General features: G+C 36.1%; 1 protein-coding gene across 2 annotated transcripts in view; it reads left to right on the top strand.

Annotated features, from left to right (window-relative positions):
- Positions 1-20,271, top strand: part of LOC114669508 (presenilins-associated rhomboid-like protein, mitochondrial) — a 1,019,231-nt gene that overhangs the window by 16,989 nt on the left and 981,971 nt on the right. For both annotated transcript variants that reach the window (XR_007934129.1, XM_051922896.1), the window contains exons 2-5: positions 2,704-2,923; positions 4,150-4,290; positions 7,618-7,666; positions 13,497-13,592. Coding sequence is in view for 1 of the 2 variants with exons in the window: in XM_051922896.1 (XP_051778856.1) it covers positions 2,704-2,923; positions 4,150-4,290; positions 7,618-7,666; positions 13,497-13,592 (506 nt within the window). In the remaining variant the exon portion in view is untranslated. The remainder of the gene's footprint in view (positions 1-2,703; positions 2,924-4,149; positions 4,291-7,617; positions 7,667-13,496; positions 13,593-20,271) is intronic.

Here is a 20,271-nt window from a genome sequence, read left to right as displayed (position 1 = left end):
CTTCCAGGTGCTCCGGTTTCCTCCCACAGTCCAAAGACATGCAGGTTAGGTGCATTGGCGATCCTAACTTGTCCCTAGTGTTTGTGTGTGTTTATACCCTGCGGTGGGCTGGCGCCCTGCCCAGGATTTGTTCCTGCCTTGCACCCTGTGTTGGCTGGGTTTGGCTTCAGCCCCGTGACCCTGTGTTAGGATATAGCGGGTTGGAAAATGACTGACTGACTTCTGATTTGGCAGTCCCAGTCACAATGAGGCATTATGCAGGTGAATTGCTGTTGGTATAAAGTAGCATTTCTTAACACAATCTAGCTGAATGATTCACTGACTGAAAGTCCTCAGTGTTAGGCCGAGTTTATACTTTATGCGACGCATGGTTCCGTGGATGGTACTGCTATGCAAGCGGTGTACTGTTTATACTTGGGCGCATACTTTATGTAAATCTGGGAGATTCCACCAGGTGGCAGTGCGAGATATCATCATGGTGAGAACAAGTTCGGCTTCTCTGTGTTGTGTATTGCCTGAAACACCAATTAAATCCAGAGGACACCTTGCTGCAATTTCTCTGAAAAGGATGTTTAATGATTAAATCCATTAATCCAGGGATGCGCCCATTCCAGCTAGCATTGGGCATGAGGTAGAAACAATCCCTGGACGGGGCATCAACTCATCGCAAGGTGAATACAAGCACTCACATACACTAGCATCATTTTAGCATCACCAGAACCACAAACCTGCATATCTTTGGAAGGAAACCGGAGCACAATATGGAAATTCACCAGAAAAACATGCACACTCTGGGCAGGGAACACCAGGGACAGGTCTGCCACCGTGCTGACCAAACATGTGTAATTATTAACAATATTCATTGTAAATGAAGTTAACGATTTATCTGTAAAATGTAATATACATAGATTAATGCATTTCATCATGAAAGTGATATCAAGTGTAAATCTAAGGATTCTAAATGTGCAGAGAGCTGAAATCATAAATGTAATGTGTCTGTGTGGCGATTGCTGCTGCTGCCCGTGCCGAAATAAGCCCCTGAAGCACTTAACGATTAACAGCTGGGTCGGTTTTAAGATGACGTTTTCGCTGGTCTACTTCAATGATAAAATAAACTATGAGATTAAAGTGGACATTTCGAGATTTAAGCTGAAATTTCCACTTTAATCACAAAATACACCTTTTCACTGTGTCCCTAACTTTTTTTTCTCTTTGGCTCAAATATGCCGGCTTACATTCTGATGCTATTGCGAAGGTGCAAAAAAAAAAAAAAAAAAAAAAAGACAGCACAGAAGGTGGTATGTGAGACCGTTAAAGTGTATTGTGTCATTATGATGGGGAATATGCTTGAATATAAAAGCACCATGAATGCATTTGTATGTCAGCATTTTGCTTTACCACATCGAACTATTCATCAGACATCGAAGCAAACACATCGATCCTTTAGGATCCTCAAAGCGTCTTTGTGTCACATGTAGATAGTAAGTAGAGACTCTGACGTCACATTCTGACTTTATCACACTTCCCCAATACCCAACTTTTTGCCGGTACTGCAACTAGTGCATGTGTCACGTTTATTTCTGAGGACGTGCTCAGAGAATGCGTCAAATGAACGCTGAGAACGCCTTGCAGCCATGATGCTTACGCATTCTGAGCATGAAGTATAAACCGGCCCTAAGTGTGTCAGAGATGATGTGCAGAATTGTTCATAATACCACTCAGTTTTGTTTTAATTATCTCCTTTGCTTCTACCTCCAGGGAGTCCAGAGTGCATCCCATAGCTGAGCCTGCTGTTTTAATATTAGCTTGTTGATTCGCTGTGTTGTTCTGCTATTGCTATACTAGTTTTGTAGTCTAGCAGATTCTTCCTGTCTCTGTCAATAGTTTTCCAAGTTTTCAGAGACATGTCCTTGCCCTTTGTTCACCTTTCACCAACGGACCATGGACACTTACGTTCCTTTCACTTTCCTTCTCATTCTCCTCAGATCTCATTGTGACGCTTCATTTGCCAAACCCACCACTACTTTAGAAAACGTTACACTCAGCAACTGATCAGCTACATGGCCCTTTCAATTGCCAGCCTGGTTATTACAATATTTAGTATCTGAAATATTTTAATATAAAAATGTTTAAAAGAATTAAGCAAAATACAATTGGAAATATATTTCCTAACACCTTAAATTTGGAGAAAACCACTTCAAAATGCCCTTGTGGACAGTGTTCAGTCTGCCCTAAAAGTTATTTCATGTGTCCTAATTTTACAAACGCATATCATCTAGTAAGTAATATGTCATTTTTTGATTAAAGCTGTATCATTGTTTCATATTCAAAAATTCTGAAACAACTTGTTAGCATCTGTAAATGGAAATTTTGTCAAACTGATATTGTTAATAAGTTTTTAGAAGTATTAGTTTTTTTCAATTGTTCAGAGACATTCTGATTAAAAGTAAGAAACATTCAAAATGGAAACAAATTCAGAACCATCTTTTAGTAATTTTTTAAAGAAAATATTAAGTTTTTCTTTTTTTTTTTTTTTTTTACCAAAAAAAAGTTCAAAGGTTGGATCACAGCTTGAACACATGTTTGAGATCTGTAGAATGTAAATATAGTGCTGACATTTTCTGAATCCATGCTTCATATCAACAGTGTTGGACATGTGTAGGAGGGGTAATTCTTTAAACTGAAAATCCTTTGTTTCAACAGATTCAACTTTTTTACAGAGCAGAGATGTGGTTTCCGCAAAGCACCAAAGAGGACCGAACAAAGGCGTGTCGAAGCAGAGGAAGTGGGACAGAAGGAAGTAAATCCCAGTGAGTCATCTGCAAACAGGAAGAGCTTAATACCCCCCGTGGAACCTCCTCCATCAAATGCTCCCCACAGAACATTTAGAGTCCTTATAAAACCATTTGTATTCACAGTTGGGGTATGTTTTTATTTATAAATGAAACATTTATATATAAATTGTACATTTAGCACTATGAATAATTTTTTCTTAAGGTTTGTTAGGCATCATCTAGTGACTGCTAATATGGAGCTATTTATATTGATTATATTTTGTAGTAATAAATAGAATAGAGTCCTGCAATGTTGAATCCAGATTCTATTTCAGTGAGACTTTTTGGAAAAGATTTTTTCAAGTCCCTCAAGAGACTTTTTAGGAGACAAGACTTTTTGGAAAAGATTTTTTCAAGTCCCGCGAGACGAGAATATTGCTATGAGATTCTTTCAAGTCACGCCCTCCTATCAACCATTTTCAAACAAGACCACGGTACTCTCACCGCTCAGTCTTGTGAATGCTTTTGTCAGACATACTTCCTGTGCTCTCAGCTCTTATAAATTTTAATGTTTTCCTCACTTTACGTTCCCAATTAAAGAAGACGTATTATGTCCAAATCTTATTGAAGAATTTTATCACGTACGGTTATCAACAGAAAACATGAGTACACAGGTAATCCTAGCACCTAGAAACGAGGAAGTCAAACGAATTTACGCCAAAAATGTCAATCGGTAACAGGGCAAAATGGTTAAATGCGTAACAATAGACTATGCTGAAACAGTTGGTGGTGATCATGCGGAAGATGAAAACATCAAATTACGATATCACGAAGAATATCTACAACCGTTAACAACGTCCGGTCTTCCACCACACAAATTACTGTAGAAAGAAGTATGTATCCAAGAAAGGCAATATAGTACATCTTCAGCAGATAACATTAGACAACAAAGGAGATCTTGATAGGCCATTCGTATTAAAACATTAACAGTTTCCTTTTAGAATAGCTTTTGCAAAGACAATTAACAAATCTAAGAGCCAAACATTTGAAAAAGTCTATTTATTTAATAGAGAGAAAGAAACGAAATTCAATCATTGGCAGTTATACGTCGCGTTGATGAAAATGTAACACTTCAAATGAAAATTAAAATCTGTTTAAATTGTACATCCACATCCCCATATGCAAGTGGCAAAACTGCAAAGAGGCTAGTGCGTAGTGCTGGCCAGGGGGTTGGCGAGCATTGCAAGCAGGGGCCAATGTCCCCTAGTAATTTAAACTTTTAATTTTTTTTATTGTCATGAAGTGAGTTGCTAACTGCAAGAGGTTAAAATATATGTGTGGATTATACAATTAGGCAGTATGAATCTCTGTTCAGTTTACAGGATGTGCATTTGGAACAGCATCTATCTGGCAGTATGAGACCTTGAAATCTCGAGTGCAGAGCTACTTTGATGAGGCCAGAGCTGACTGGTTTGAGAAACTAAGACCTCAGAAAGAAGGAGACTTCCGGAAGCAGGCAAGTAAGGTTCTGATGTGCAGGATTTTCATTTGTGGTTTTCATTGCAAATGTAAAGTTTTCGTTTTAAAAGACCCAGTTTCAATTTTTGACATATCTGATTCTTGCACATATCATCTATTTTCTTGCAGTGTTAAAAACAAAGAAACAAATTGAGTCTGAGCCTTGAATCAGAAGTAAAAGATATTCTGCTAAAATTCTGATTTCCCAAATGACACTTTTATATGTACTTGCTTGTAGTTTTGTATCCAGAATCATGGTTTTATCTCTGTTTCTCTATACAGTTTAACTACTTAGTGTAATTAGCTTGTGCCTACAGCAAACAACAATATACGAGTAAATGTTTTGTGCAGTTAGTAATTAGTGTTTGAAGATATACAATGGTATGGAACAGTTTGGTCAAAATTACTTTTACTGTGGATAGTTAAGTGAGTAGGGCTATGACTTGTTCACAGTCATTGTTACGAAAGGCAAATTTCAAAGCTGTATCAATACTTTGACTCCTTAAACCTTGTCCCAACAATGAGCAACCATGGGATTCTCTAAACGGCTACCTAGCACTCAATAAACTAATTGATGCCCACCAAGTAGAAGGAGGCTATAAGAAGATAGCAAAGTGTTTACTGGTAGCCTTTTCGTCAGTTTGTAATGTAACTAAGAAATGGCAGTTACCAGGAATGGTGGAGGTCAAGTTGAAGTCTTGAAGAGCAAGAACAATTTCTGAGGGAAGTGCTTGTAAGGTTGCCAGAAAGGTAAATCATAACCTCCATTTGACTGCAAAAGACCTTCAGGAAGATTCAGTAGACACTGGAGGAGTTGTGCACTGTTCTACTGTGCAGCAACGCCTGCACGTTTCCTCACCACAAAATACTGCATCAAATATTTGCAAATGAACATCTAAACAAGCCAATCCAAGTCCTGTGGATTGGTAAAGTCAAAATAGAACTTTGTGGCTGCAATGTGTAAACGTACAATATGTTTCAATAAAAGGGCATAGAATTCCATGAAAAGTACACTTCTCCAAACTGTTAAGCATAAGAGCGGATCAATCAGGCTTTTGGGCTTGTGTTGCAGCCAGTGGCATGGGGAATATTTCACTTGTAGAAGGATAAATGGATTCAATTAAATACCAGAAAATTCTGGAAGCAAATATCTCACCATCTGTTAAAAAAAAAAAAAAAAAAAAGCTTAAGATGAAAAGAGGATGGCTTCTGCAACAGGATAATATCCAAAACAAACCTCTAAATCCAAAATGGACCATCTGAAGAGGCTTAGACTGAAGGTTTTGGTATGGCCTTCACAGTCCCACCACCTAAAACATCATCCAAAATTTGTGCATAGAGCTCAAAAGAGCTGTGAATGCAGGATGGTCCAAGAATCTCATAGAACTAGTAGCCTTTTTCAAGGATGAATGGGCAAAAATACCTGAAGGACTCTCAGCTGGCTATATAAAGGGTTTATAAGCTATGATACTTGCCAAGGGGTGTGCTACCAAGTACTGGCCGTGCAGGGTGCCCAAGCTTTTGCTTAGGGCTGTTTTTCTTTTTTGTTATTTTAAACCTGTAAATAATGAATAATTAATAAATAAAATTTTAAGGAAATTTGACTGTATACCTTTTGGAAAACTAGTCATTTTTTACTTGCTTAGCTATTCACAGTAACAAAAATTTTGACTAGGGGTTCCTGAACCTCTTATATGCCACTTTGTTTTTTCTCATGTCAGAGTAATACTTTGGGCAATAATTTTTGTGGTGGCAACAAAAATAAATAAATAAAGGGCACAAAAATATATTTTGCTCTGATGTTATTGTCTTAGTTTACATTTATCATTACCCTATGCTTTTGGCATAAACATGTCACATATGTAGACTCTTGCTAATTTGCAAATGCTGTTTACTTCAGACCCACTGTGTGCTTAATATAGGGTACATGTAAATATACCCTATCTAAGTAAAATAATTGTTTTTTCGATACTGGATTGGAATCCTGGCCACAGGATAAGTACGGTTTGTTCAGATGGCAACTGTTTAAGACACATTTTCATTCATATATTTATGACGTGCTCATAAATTAATTTTTTAAACTGTGATGAGACCTCTTCTTAAATGATATAAAGAAACATATTTAAGCAATTTACAAACGGAGGTATGATTTTCTCTTTTTATTTGTATTACTCTTCAGTTACTTTAGATTGCAGTCTTTGCTTGATTTTATAACCCTGCCATTGAATTTTTGTCAGTCCTGTAATTGAGTGTCATGTCAAAATTAAGATGTTGGTTAGATAGTATTCAGCAACATATTTGTTTTGATTGGTAATTCCAGATTGTTCATGTTAGAGTTGATATGCACCCCATCAGGAAATGATTCCTATCTTGCACTTGATACTCTCAGAATTGGCTGTGGCCTCTTGTAACTCCATTAATCAAGTTTTGAAAAATTACTTTGAATCCTGTGTTTTGAGTTGATGTTAAGAACGTTTATAGATTATGTTCAAAGTTAAACTTACCTTTTATTTTTACACATGTAAAAGATAAACAAGAAGTAAAATTGAAAAGAAAGTTGAACATTCTTATTTAAATTACATTCTATGGCAATGATTTCCAAATTTGGTCCTGGGAACCCACTGTTTTTGTTCCAACCAGATATACAATTTAATAAGTTGGTCCTTTTTCTATTCTGTATTTAGAAAAGCACAGCACTGTGATTTTTACATTTATAAGACATTTAGAAATATTTCCATTTTTGCTAGAGCTTTAAATGCTTAAGTCTCTTTTGTCTTTTTCCTATAATTTTGTCCCTTTTCTGTGTAGTTTGCTTCCTTCATTGTATCGTAATAATAATAAAAAAAGAAGAGGAGACACCCAGCCAAACAATGCTAAATGATGAAAAACTGCAACCACTTCAGCGCCAGACCCATTAATTAGTAAATAATGGACTAAATAACCATAACACCTGGAAAATCAGGATGAAAATATTTTTAAAATGCAAAAAAAAAAAAAACAGTATCCCCATATGACTGCTTAGTACAGTTTAATCAAAAATGTACCAAGTTTAGTTTTGTAATTTCTTCATTGATCCCAAAAACACAGAAACTGAAATAACAGCTCACTTAATTAGGCTAGGAGTCCAATTTAAAAACAGAAATTGGTTGGAACAAAAACCTGCAGCCACATTGGATGCCCAGGACCAAGTTTGGGACCCACTGTTCTATGGATACAGCGTAAGGGCTAGTATTACGTAATCTTGTTCGCATCTTAAGTTGGGTATTTTTATTTGCAATACAGACATGTTCATGATGACTAAATGCTATTGTCTTTCCCACTTCAGGTGAACCGATGGTGGAACAGCTTGAGTGAAGGACAAAGAACAGTTTCAGGTTTGTTTGGTTGCTTTATGTAGTTGGGAATGAGCAGTTTTCAAAAACAATTTATCCAGTAATCCTGAAGTGTTTGTCTTGTTGCTGAGAGTTGAACACTGTACATCAGCTAATGAGTTCTTATTGGGAAACTTTTATAAACTCTTTGAAGAAAAGCAGATAATTTGGTGAGTTTTCTTAGTTTAATTTGTTACAAATTGCTGCTTTTATTAGTTTATTATTTGTTAATTGTAAATATTTTTTTTGCTTACCTTCATTGTTATACAGTTAAGTCCAATTATGGTTGACACAAAGCTCCTGCTTTTTAGGGCTGTCAAATTGTAGAAAAATTAGGGTTTGAATACTCCTATTAAAAATAAGCATTTTTAATTAGGCCTAGGAAAGTGGACTATGAACACTGAACTCTTCAGTGATGAATGGACAAACCAATATATGTCTGTAATACAGGTATGAAACCCATAGAAAATCACTCAAGATTACTTAAGTGGTTTAAACACACTTGTTACTTTAGTGGTGAATGTTCTCTGTCACTGTTGCTTGTTCTTGGCAAAGATATTGAAATACCCTACAGTGAGAGAGAGAATGTCAAAGCACGTTCCATAATATAACTGTAAAAAAGGGTTCTTGCACTTAAACCCCTTAAACTATCTTGGGAAGAACAGCATTTTAGCTACAAATAGGAATTTGAGTTTAGGAATTTGAAGTTTTCCACCACCTCTGCAACTTGCCAATTAAAGAGTAAAATGTGGGAATGACACTCTCATTTTTTTTTTTACATTTAAATCCATTTTATTATGCCATACCCTTTATCCAGTTTGTATACAGGAACAAGATAACTAGTACATTTTTTGCTTTACACCCTCCCCTCACCATAACCTATTCTCTTATGAGAGAGGAGTGAAAGCTTTAGATTCGTCAAAAATTTCGACCTCTGGTTTTCGACAGATCACTTAATGTTTTGCAACTGACATGCTCCCTTTTGGTATGGACCTAGTCATTCAATTTCTTGAACTTGATTATTCAGTTTCGTTGCATCAGACAATCAAAGGTTGACAGATAAGCGATTCTGTAGTATAATGGTTCATTTCATTAATTGGATGCATAATAAAGTTAGTGGTTGTATAGAATTGCAAGAGCAAAAGAGGAATCGGTCCCATTATGTTGGGAAAGTAGCAACAGTGGATTGACACCAGACCAAGAAAAGACATCTTTAAAAGAAAAATATATATTTCTATTCTCTGACTTAACCAAACAATAAAATGATTCTTAATGTTATAAATAAATTTATTTTAAGCTATTTTGCAAATGCTGGGCAATCTCTCTCCACTGCTCACTTCAACTGTCTTTCCTACAAGGCCTAAACACAGGGATAATAGAATCTCACACTTAAAATTTCCAAAAAATGTATTATATGTACATCCATATATGCAAACACAAACAATACGCAGTATTTAACACAAATTGCAACTAACTTTAACAAAACCAACAACACAAAATTTGACATATAAATGGAAACAAGCAATCTGCATTTCACATCTCTATATTCTAAAAAAATAAAATCTTGTGACAATGCAAGACTTTTTTCCTGCAACGAGACGTGATCTTTTGAAGAGAGACTGAGAGACACTTTCACTTCCCGAGAGACAGACAAGTCACGTCATACTAACAACCTTTGGAAGCAAGTCCCATGATACACATGCAGTGCAGGTTAGAGTCTCAAAAAATTAGAGTGAAGATAACATTAGCCCCTCTTTTTGTTATGGTGTGTAGTGCTGACAGGGAGGGGGGGGTTTATGGGGGCAAAGGGGTAGGCGAGTGAAGTGTAGATCCTGCAGCACGGCAGCAACAGCAATCCAGCAGCTGATTGAGCAAAGAGGAGTTAAAAAAAAAAAAAACTATTTGTTTCCCATTGTATCACCGTTACAAGATGGGTTTCGGAGGAGCGGCCGCATCTACATGGGGTGCGTTCAGCCCCCCTCTTCACAACGACGCATAGCGCTGGCTGGTGGTTTGAAGGGGTTGGCAAGTGAAGCGAGCAGGGGATGAAGCCCCCTAGTTATTAATATAGAACTCCTTAGGAATCTCTTCAGCTGTTCACCCAGAAACCTGTAGAACAGTGTAACCCAAAAATGGCACAAAACAAAAATAATATTGCATAAATAGATTAATACATACTATACATAATTAGTTTTATAAAGAACTTTTTGCATATGGGGATAATAAAACCCAAGCGTCCAAAATCTGTTTACTTACACATCCTTTTCTTCCTGTATTAAATTCTAAGAATATATAAACTCAGAAACAACTATAAACAATGGCAGTTTTCAAAAGCATAGGCACAGTGGTTCTCCATTGTGTAAAGTATTGTCTCTGTTACAATTAAATTCTGCTGCTGTTTTACAAGTGTTGGTTGAAGTTTTTTTGAAAACTGGGAAATTTATGGTGTCACTTTATAGGTAGTATTGTCTTGGCAGATAGTCTTTATTTAAAATTCCTGTTTTATGTATACCTTACATTCCACCTCTTTTCTCATTTAGCACTACTTACACAAAATCATGACTTTAAACTGAGTGACATAAATGATGTTGAGGATTAAAATCAGTTTCTTGAGGATTTTTCCTTAAGATCTGTGGTATCAGTTGCAAAATAAGCTAGTACATTGTATCACACGTAGTTCCATAAGTATTGGAATTAATCTGTTGAAATGTTCAAACACTTACATGAATTCTGAGGTATTATGCCAGCATTGCTTGGTGGTCATGAGTTCACAAAACACACTGATGCTAGTATACAGTTTTTCCAATGACAGCTAGCATATTCTGAATGGCGGATGCCTCAGTGATCTTATCCAAACTCTAGTAAATGTACTTTGGGTGTAGAGTTGAAATTCTCCATCTTAGTTGTGTGTTTGGTAAAGCTATATTATTAGGCAAATGTTTAATGTGGATTGAAAGTGAGTCTCATGAAGTGTCAGTGTTCAAAATCACTTTATCCAATTAACTTGATTTTTGTAGGTTAACAAACAAATGGCAGGTTGGCACATAGCAATAAAAGTGTTTTAAAATCATGATGTGTGTTATCAAGAAATGCTTTAAAAAAAGCATAGTAATTAACCATAAGATCTGTCTGAGATCTGAAACATGTCAAAGTAGCTGTATTTTTCTGAAAACCTCTAAAATCAAAAATGGCAACTGTCATCCTTCTATTTTAAACCACTGCAGGAGTCATCTGTCAGATTTTAATTTGTTTGTATCTCACCCACTGCAAACCTCACTGTTATGAAGACATGATGAAAGGAGATACTAAAACATTGTACATAATATGGGTACACAGAATTTCCAGTCACCAGGAGTATTCAGCCAAGTATAGAAAAAAATAATAAATTTGGTATCCAACTGAAAGCCAAAAAATTAGTCATTTTACTCAAAGCGTGTGATACTGTTTCTGTTTTCTCTTTAAATGTTCATATTTGTCCCCTTTTGCTAAAAAGAATGTGGATTTTTTTATTCAGTAATGAGTCTTTTAGTATTTGTAAATGCTTTGCATTTCTACATTTTTCATTACCTATTGTACATTTATGAAGAACTTCTTTTATAAATACTGTACTTTTTATGGTTAAGCTTAAATTGTAATATGAGCATGTCAGTACGGGAATGTATTTGAATATTTGTTGTTTGTCAAGCTCAGTCACTACATGATGCTACCTGTCTCAACATTTGCATAATAAATATTTGACTTGTGTGTACCCTAGCTAGTAAATGTTCGCTTGCCATATTTAGGTGTTTTTTTTTTTTTAATTTTTTTATATATAATGCAGTCACTCTACAAGTTTGTAATGTGGTGCCATAATTTAGCAAACACATGTAATATTACCACATATGTGTTTACAAAAAATGGTTGCAAAGAAACATAAGCCCATGTCCAAGCAGAAAAATCTAACAACACTTCTGATAGCAATTGACATTCCACAGGCAGTGACAGTGTATTGGCTGCAAGTAAATGTGTCAAAGAATCTGAATTGGTAAAAGGTTTCCAGATACCAAAAATGACAAATGATGATGCAAAAAGATATGTACTTTCAGTTAAAATAAACTTAACTTTAACTTTCAGTTAAAATAAACAAAGGAAGAACTGAGTTTCACAGAAATTAAACAACTTGTTTTGTTGCAAAAGGAAAACAGTTTAAACATTTCCCCAACATTTGACAACCATATTTATTGTGCTGAATTAACTTCAAACATTATTGCAGTCTTTCAAAAAAAAAAAGAAAGAAAAAGAAACTAATAAAGTCACCATGGTGCAACAAATTCTTCTGTGGTGAAATATTGTGGTAATCAGATATTTTTTACATGATGCTTTCCCAGTACAGGTAGTTGTCGACGTATGACCTATACATCTTACGACCGTTGCCACGTTTCACGGGCAAACAACAGATTTCGCCACGCCAGCTCCGTATGCTTTGACTCATTCATCTCAATCTCAGTTTATTACCTGCAGTGATTTTGACTATTCAGTTACATTTGTCTTACAATTACAGGAAAAAAGGCAATTGATTTCAACACAAAAATGAAGGTGATTAAGCAGTATGATGGAGGAAAGAAAGCGAATGTGATCTCATGTGACTTTAAGTTATGCTATTGTAACTGGTGTTTACCGCAGCGATGTACTGCTGTACTCTGGCTTTGAATCCTGTTAACCTCAGAAGCTTCTGCATTATGACACACGATGTGTGGCTTCATGCGATCAGCCATAAAGGGGTAATAAAACCACACTGAACTCCTTTATGTGTTAATTTTTATTATTAACAGACTGAAATGTTAAAACAGAAAACATATGAGAGCTCAAACTCTGCTGGTACACTGGGAGAGGCTCACGCTGAGGATGTAACATAACACAGACAAGGAAAGGATTTGTGAAGCTGTTAAAGGTTCGGCAGCCTTGCTAGTAATAATGAAACAAAATAATAAAAAAATAATTTACTAAAAAAAGAAAATCTACACAATGTGCTAAGAATGATGATAAAAGGATATCAAACAAACAATATGACTTAAGGGGGTTGTTATATAGTACTTTACATATGGTCAGGTTAGAATACATATACCGGTCCATCTGAATCTAATGTTTAGTGTGATTCTGAATACATAAGCCAAATTACAAGTTTAGTTAATTTATTTGTTTTATTTATGTGTTTAAGAAAATTTTGTTGTTAGAACCAGAGTTGGAAGTGCTACTAACTCTTTTATTTCTGTATATTACTATTTATTTTCAATGTATTATTATACAAATTATTATATAACAACTTCCATTGCATGCACTCTGTGTTTACTTTCAAATGAAACATTTTTTACAGTCCAACTAAATGATTAATCAGCCAAATAATCGTAGTTGCAGCCCTATTGTTCAAAAAGAGCTATAAGCTTTTTTAGTTTCATAAAGTAGTTATTCCACATCAACATGTCTTCAGTTTTTTTGAGGAATTGTGAACACTAAAATAATATGAAAGTATTTTTGGTACCTTAAAAGGGACTGTTTTTTTGCTTCTTTTATTATTTACGTGGGAAGTGTCATTTGAGCTAATATAAAACTTGGGGATATTCAGAACAAACCTCTGTACAGTTAATTAAAGCCACATGAATTTTTTGTTTGTTTTTGTAGCTTCAGTAAATTTGTACAGTCTCAAATCCACTATATCTCACAATGGCATGGAGATGTCCATTTATATGCGCTATAAATATTAAAAACAAAAAACTTCATATTTGATAATGGTTTAAACACTGCTGTGAATGTAATGGAGTGAAAAAGTACCACTCTTTTTTGTATCTTCACATAGGAATCATTGCTGCCAACGTTCTAGTCTTTTGCTTGTGGAGGGTGCCATCACTTCAGAGGAGAATGATGAAATACTTCACTTCTAATCCTGCTTCTAGTGAGTATTTTCTAGTGTTTTAAATTTTTTTTTTTATTCTTGAATTTAATGCCAACTTCACACAATTTGTTGTATGATTAGTATGGTTAACGCATGACATTTTGATAATTGACTGATTATTGAGTTGAAGTCAGAAGTGTATGTAATCTTCTGACTTCACCTGTAGCTTTATGGGTTTACAGGGTCATTATTGTCATGTGTATAAAAGAAATTTATACTTTCATGTGTTAATCAGCATGCAACACATTGCCAATCTCTGATGCCATGGTGTAGGGCAATATTGCATTAGTTTTATTTTCTAGTAGATATTTATTTTTTAAAACCACATCAACCTGTCATTGTTTGTGCTGTGTAAAAAATACTAAAGTTAATGCTTGCTAGCTAAGTTGCTCCTACATGCTCTTTAAACTAGTGCATTGGACAAAGATCTTATTTTCACAATAATCTATCGTCTATGGGGGTGGAGCACAAGCTTTAGATTCTTCAAAAATTTAGATAATCCGGTTTTCAACAGATCTCGTCATTTTATGGTCCCCTGATACCGAAAACATAGATATCTCGATGATGGGTGTATGTCTGACTGTGTGTGTGTGTTTCTGTGTGTTATAGTTTCTTGAGGATGGTCTAGAGCTAATCCTGCTGGATGGAAAAATACCAAACTCAAAACTTGAGCTTGTTATGAGATGACGATGTGCTGATCAGTTTTTGAGCCAAATTGTGCAAGAGAAAGCCAATTAACAAATCATGTAAAATTTGCAACGTGTTGCGAGTAGGATCAAAGAGCTGACAAAAATGTAGTGTTTTGGCATTTATTTGTTGCTACTTTAGGCACTGCTGAAGGTTAATGGTTAATTTTTTTTACTTCATATTTTATGCAAAATAAATATTTACATGCATTGCTTGTCTTTTTTATGGCATTGAGATAAATATGTTTGGTTCAGTATTATGCTATACTTCAGTACAAATATAAATATAAAAAATGGTTTCTATATTTTTGTCATATAAGTGCATTTTCATGTCCATAAACAGTCTGTCTTATGTCTGTGAAATTCACTTTGTAACATTTCCCACCATACTAAGTCTGTTAAACCTGCTCATGAGGAGGTCTAAGCAATTATGCAACTTTGTTCCTCTTTTCTCATTCCAAGAAGCACACTGCAGCTATACATAGTTGCAGTCTGCTGCAGCGGAGTCCGCAGCTCTGGAACACACTGTAACAGCGCTAAACCCAAAAATTTGTTTTGCTACTGTAAAAGTGTACTAAGACCAGATCAGCACAGTATCATCCCCAGCTCATAGTAAACTGCTACTGACCCAGACTGTATTCTCTTGTTTTACATATTGATTAAAGTTCACAGAAATCAGAAAAGTTTATAAATACTGCAAAAACGCTGAAGACTCAAGTAATAAATGATACTTACTAGATGACTTTGAAGCTAACATGGAAGGCCGCAAGGATACTTTACATAAAGGTAAAATTGTTGAAATAGACACTTGATTTGAGTAATAGTACTACAGTTGCACACAAAGTATTGCAAAGTATGACAGAGTATTTCTTTGGGGATAAAGGAAAAGAAAGTTGAACAAAAAAATAGTTTATTAGGGTGGAATGGTCAAAACGGGAGAAGACGCAAGGATGGTGTAGGACAAAACTGATTTTAAAGAAATAGTGTATCAAAGTATGTGAAGCCTTCCCTACTGTTCTGGCTTTAGTGACCACCTTTACCAAGCTGTGCTGGGTGCTACTAAGTTCTTATTAGAAGGACCATTATTATACAGCGTTATTACAGTGCATACACTCTCTCATAATATTGCTTATCGCTCTTTTCCTTTTCTCTGATCCAAAAGACACTACTTGCCATTTTGTTTTTGTTACCATGCTCCTGCTTCTCTCTGATCACTCTCCAGACTGCCTCCTGCCTTTATTTATTGGTTCTTTTTGGCTGCTTATACTTTGCCATCACTCTTCTTGGTGGCCCTATTTTGTTTACCCACCTTGGGCTGTCATCTTCCTACCTGTTTCTGTGCTGCACCATTGCATGTGCTGTAGTTCATAGCAAAGTTGCTACATTATTAAAGTAAGTCACCGCCAACAATGCAGGGGAACATTACTTTTAAAAGAAACTTGGTTACATTACTCATTACTTACTTACAAAAAAAGAAAATATGTTACAGAGTTCCATATTATAACATACACAAATGTAATGCACTGCAGTATAACTTTTTCTTGTCTTTTATAAATACATTTGGTAATTAATGTGCAGTGAAGTAAATGCGCACCAGATCACACTGTTTTAAAATATCTATAGCAAATATCTGGATTAAAACTAGACTGATACATTTATTTTTAGGTTTCTGTTATTTGACATGCACCAATGTGGGTCCTCAAAACTATATGTGTACATGGCCCCAACGGGCACTTTTACCCTTACAAAACAAAAACACGATGGCCACAAGTTTCTCAAAATTTCAACATGTTGCCATACTGTGCTCTGAAAGTGCAAAGAAAATAAAATGGGATAAGTGAACATACAGATGGTTGGTGTGCAGACACTATTGTCTCTCTACTTTAAAGAGAGAATTAGAGATGTGTAGTCTATGTAGTTTACCTATGTTTATGTTTATTTCTCGTTCTTCAAGTACAGGTTTCTTTAGACTGTTTGTCATTGGTCATTTAGTTGTATGTGTGTTGGTACAAGCTATGTAGATTTTTGAAATCAAAAATGAAAATGAGTGTGACACCAGCAATACTCAATGAACAGTATGCTTTGGTTTATGCACAATTACATTTTATGGTGAAAATCGGGTTGTGAGACTGCTCACACTACAAGACAGCCGACTGAAATTTCTGACATCACAGAAATTCTTCTGATCATTTTATAGCCCAATAGTAAGATGTAATCAGGGATCATAACTCCTTTCATACTGCATGTGAAATGATGGCTGATGTGAAATTTGGAACAACTCAGGAAATCAGTTAGCAACTGCAAATCACACTTAAAATTATGCCAAAATCGCAGTTTATGGCCCAGCATTAGTGAATTGCACACAGCACATTCTTTCCTGCTTGTCTGTGTAATTGTGTCCCTAGTTGACTGGCATGCCATATTGGCTTCTTGCCTTACAGTCAGTGCTGCTGCGATAATCACTTCCTCCCTCTGACCCTACTCTGGGTAGATTAAATGTATACCACAGTGCATGTAGAATTAAATGTGTATCCATAGCTTTCATTCTTTTTTTTTTTCTTGGATGATCACTATGCAAGATCTTTACTTCTTCCTCATTTGATGTCACCAAATGGCTGGAGTGCGTGCATGCACAATGTTACACAGCAGCAGACAGCATCTTAAAAAGGCAATACTAGGTTGCTAGGTTATTTTGTGCCGTAGGTCAAGCTGACTATTCGGTAGCTAACCCATGCAGATAGGTTTTTCTCCCCCTTATGATCAGCACCCTAGGTCAGGGGTCGGCAACCCGCGGCTCTGGAGCCACATGCGGCTCTTCAGCCTCCTTGTAGTGGCTCCCTTTGGCCTTGACAAAAAAATAAAAACCATGAAAATGAATGATGGCAATTTCTTAATTTAACTTGTATTTTTATATATATATATATATATATATATATATATATGTTTATTTACTACTACTACTACTGTTATACATTTTAACATCTAATTTAGAGAGTTTAATTCTGCGTGGACAGAAGCATTTGCCTTCACCGCCAACGACGCTGGCTTACCGGTGTGCTTAATATGTGGCGATAAATTATCGAACAACAAAAAATGTAACGTTGAAAGACATTTTCAAAACAAGCTCTCAGCATTCACTGAAAATAAGCGAAAAGATAAGCGAAAGAGAGCAATTTCGGAACTGCAACGGAAAGCTGAACAGAGCAAACATACTTTCAAAAAGTGGATCACTTCTACACAGTCAACTACAGCCGCTAGTTTTGTGGCAGCTCAAGAGATCGTAAGGAGGGGTAAGCCGTTCACAGACGGAGAATACATGAAAGAATCGTTCATAAAAATATCAGAGCATCTATTCTCCGACTTTAAAAACAAACGGGAAATTGTTCAGAAAATGCAAGCAGCATTTGGAGAAAGATTCAGTGAGTTCAGAAAGGAAAAAAACACTCTCTCCTTCCCTGTCACACCCTTGGACGTCGACCCATCCCTGCTGAACACATCCGCATTCACAGGAGTAAGTAAGCCCGATCTAGAAATTTAACTGGACGACATAGCAGATAAAGATTAATGGGTGTCCAAGTTCAAATGCCTGACAGCAGATCTTGAAGAAGTCACCTGTCAGAAGGCTACTCTCGCTAAAGAGCACAAATGGAGTGATATTTAAAACCTCCCCAAACCCGACAAATTTGTTTTCGACACATGGAGTGCCATTCCCGAAACGTATATGAACATGAAAAAATATGCATTTGGAGTCCTGTCCATCTTTGGCTCAACATACTTAAGTGAGCAAGTTTTCTCAAGCATGAACTTCATAAAGTCCAAATATCGCTCCCGCCTCACACATGAGAGCCTGCAGTCCTGTGTGAAGGTCAAAGTCACATTGTACAGCCCCGACATAGAGATGATCAGCAGCGAACTTCAGAAACAGAAGTCACTTTAAACAGGTGACAACAATAGCATTTAATAAGCTATTATTTTTCAGAAAAACAAAACACATTCATTTCGGACCCGGAGCTGATGTAGGTTTTTTTGTATGTTCAGGTGCTTCAGTTGATTCAGCACACTGAAATGGAATTTTATGTTTACTTTTTTAAAGCTGCTAAGCTACAGCTAAATGTTTTATTTATATTAAAGTGGGCTAGTTTTTATTTTAATTTTACACAGGTATAGGAAGGACCCAAATAGGCCTGCATAGTTCAGTTTAATTTATTTCAAAGTAGCCCTACACATGCACACTGCACTTCTGTTTGTTGTATTCCGTGGTTGTAACATGTAAAATCTTAAAAAAGATTAAAACTTTTAAAAGTTTATCAGCTGTGTTATGTTTTGCGGCTCCAGACTATTTTTCTTTGGAGGAAGAGGGGGCAAAATGGCTCTTTTCATAGTGAAGGTTGCAGACCCCTGCCCTAGGTGAATGCCTAATTCACCTTAATGGTGGCACCAGCCCTGCTTGGATGAAATAAGTAACTCCGGTATTTTTTTTTTGTAAGTTTCCATAGTAACACAGTAATGCATACCAGTTTTCTATAAGTAACACGGGTACTGTATTTTTACTGCAATAAAAATAAGTATTGTGTTAGGTTACTCATTACTTTAAAAATTATGTTTTCCATAAATTATTGAATTTTAAATGTTCATATTCATAATATACATGGATGATGCATTTTTCATGGTATTTTGGTTAAAAATTCAATGGTTAGCTTATCCATGAGTGTATATGGTACTAAATTTTAGATCATAACCTCTGTCATCTCAAAAATGTAACCAGAATTTGATCCAACAAGGGATACAAACTACCTTCATTAGTAACATATTTAAAGCTTTGTCCTCAATTCAGACATTCCTGGACTTGAGCAATCATACTTACTCAGCAGGGTTCCAAATTTTGCATAAATCTTTTTGCTCAGTACTTTGAGTAACCTTAGACATGCTTACTGATTATTTTTTTGTTAGCAAAATAATATCTATGGAATTTCATATTAATGATTTGAGATTATTTAATGGTGGTCAGTGCAATAACTGACATTTTATATTTGAGTGTTTCAAATTCCTTGATACACCCATTTACATGAACAACCTATTCCTGTTTTTATTTGGATAACTTCTGTTGGCAGTGGCGGGTGGCACGGTGGCGCAGTGGGTAGCGCTGCTGCCTCGCAGTTGGGGGACCTGGGTTCGCTTCCCAGGTCCTCCCTGCGTGGAGTTTGCATGTTCTCCCCGTGTCTGCGTGGGTTTCCTCCGGGCACTCCGGTTTCCTCCCACAGTCCAAAGACATGTAGGTTAGGTGGATTGGCGATTCTAAATTGGCCCTAGTGTGTGCTTGGTGTGTGGTTGTGTTTGTGTGTGTCCTGCGGTGGGTTGGCACCCTGCCCAGGATTGTTTCCTGCCTTGTGCCCTGTGTTGGCTGGGATTGGCTCCAGCAGACCCCCGTGACCCTGTGTTTGGATTCAGCGGGTTGGAAAATGGATGGATGGATGTTGGCAGTGAAATGGATAGCCCTTACCTCCAATGACAAAAAGCACCTTTCTCCATTTCGAATACAGGCTGCCCCAAGGAGACTTTCTCATAATTATAGGAGACAATCAACTCATCAGTGTCTAATCTATAAACTTAGTGGTAGTTAAACAAGCTTTTTACCCTTAGTAAATTATTTCTACAAACTTTGTAATAAAAGTAGCCTCAGTTTAATTTTATTGAGGAAAGCTATTTACATTGTAATTTCTTGGCTTTCTCTATATAAGTTATCATACATAAGAGCATACGAAATTTGACAAATGAGATGATACCATTCAGTCCATCAGGCTTGTTTGTTTAGCTGAAAGCTATGTTGTCTGAATATCTCTTCCAAGTATTTTTAAAGATTGTCAAGGTTTCTTCTTCAGCTATATGTCTCAGTAATTTGTTTACTGATTCTCACAATTCTCTGAGTAAAGAAGTGCTGCCTGGCTTCAGTTCTAAATGCACTTCCCTTTAATTTTCAGTCATAACTCATATTA

The sequence above is a fragment of the Erpetoichthys calabaricus genome, chromosome 2 (genome assembly GCF_900747795.2).
Source record: "Erpetoichthys calabaricus chromosome 2, fErpCal1.3, whole genome shotgun sequence".
In the NCBI taxonomy this organism is placed as follows: domain Eukaryota; kingdom Metazoa; phylum Chordata; class Cladistia; order Polypteriformes; family Polypteridae; genus Erpetoichthys; species Erpetoichthys calabaricus.
The sequence above is the reverse complement of the archived record's forward strand: the minus strand, read 5'-3'. Positions and strand labels throughout refer to the sequence as shown.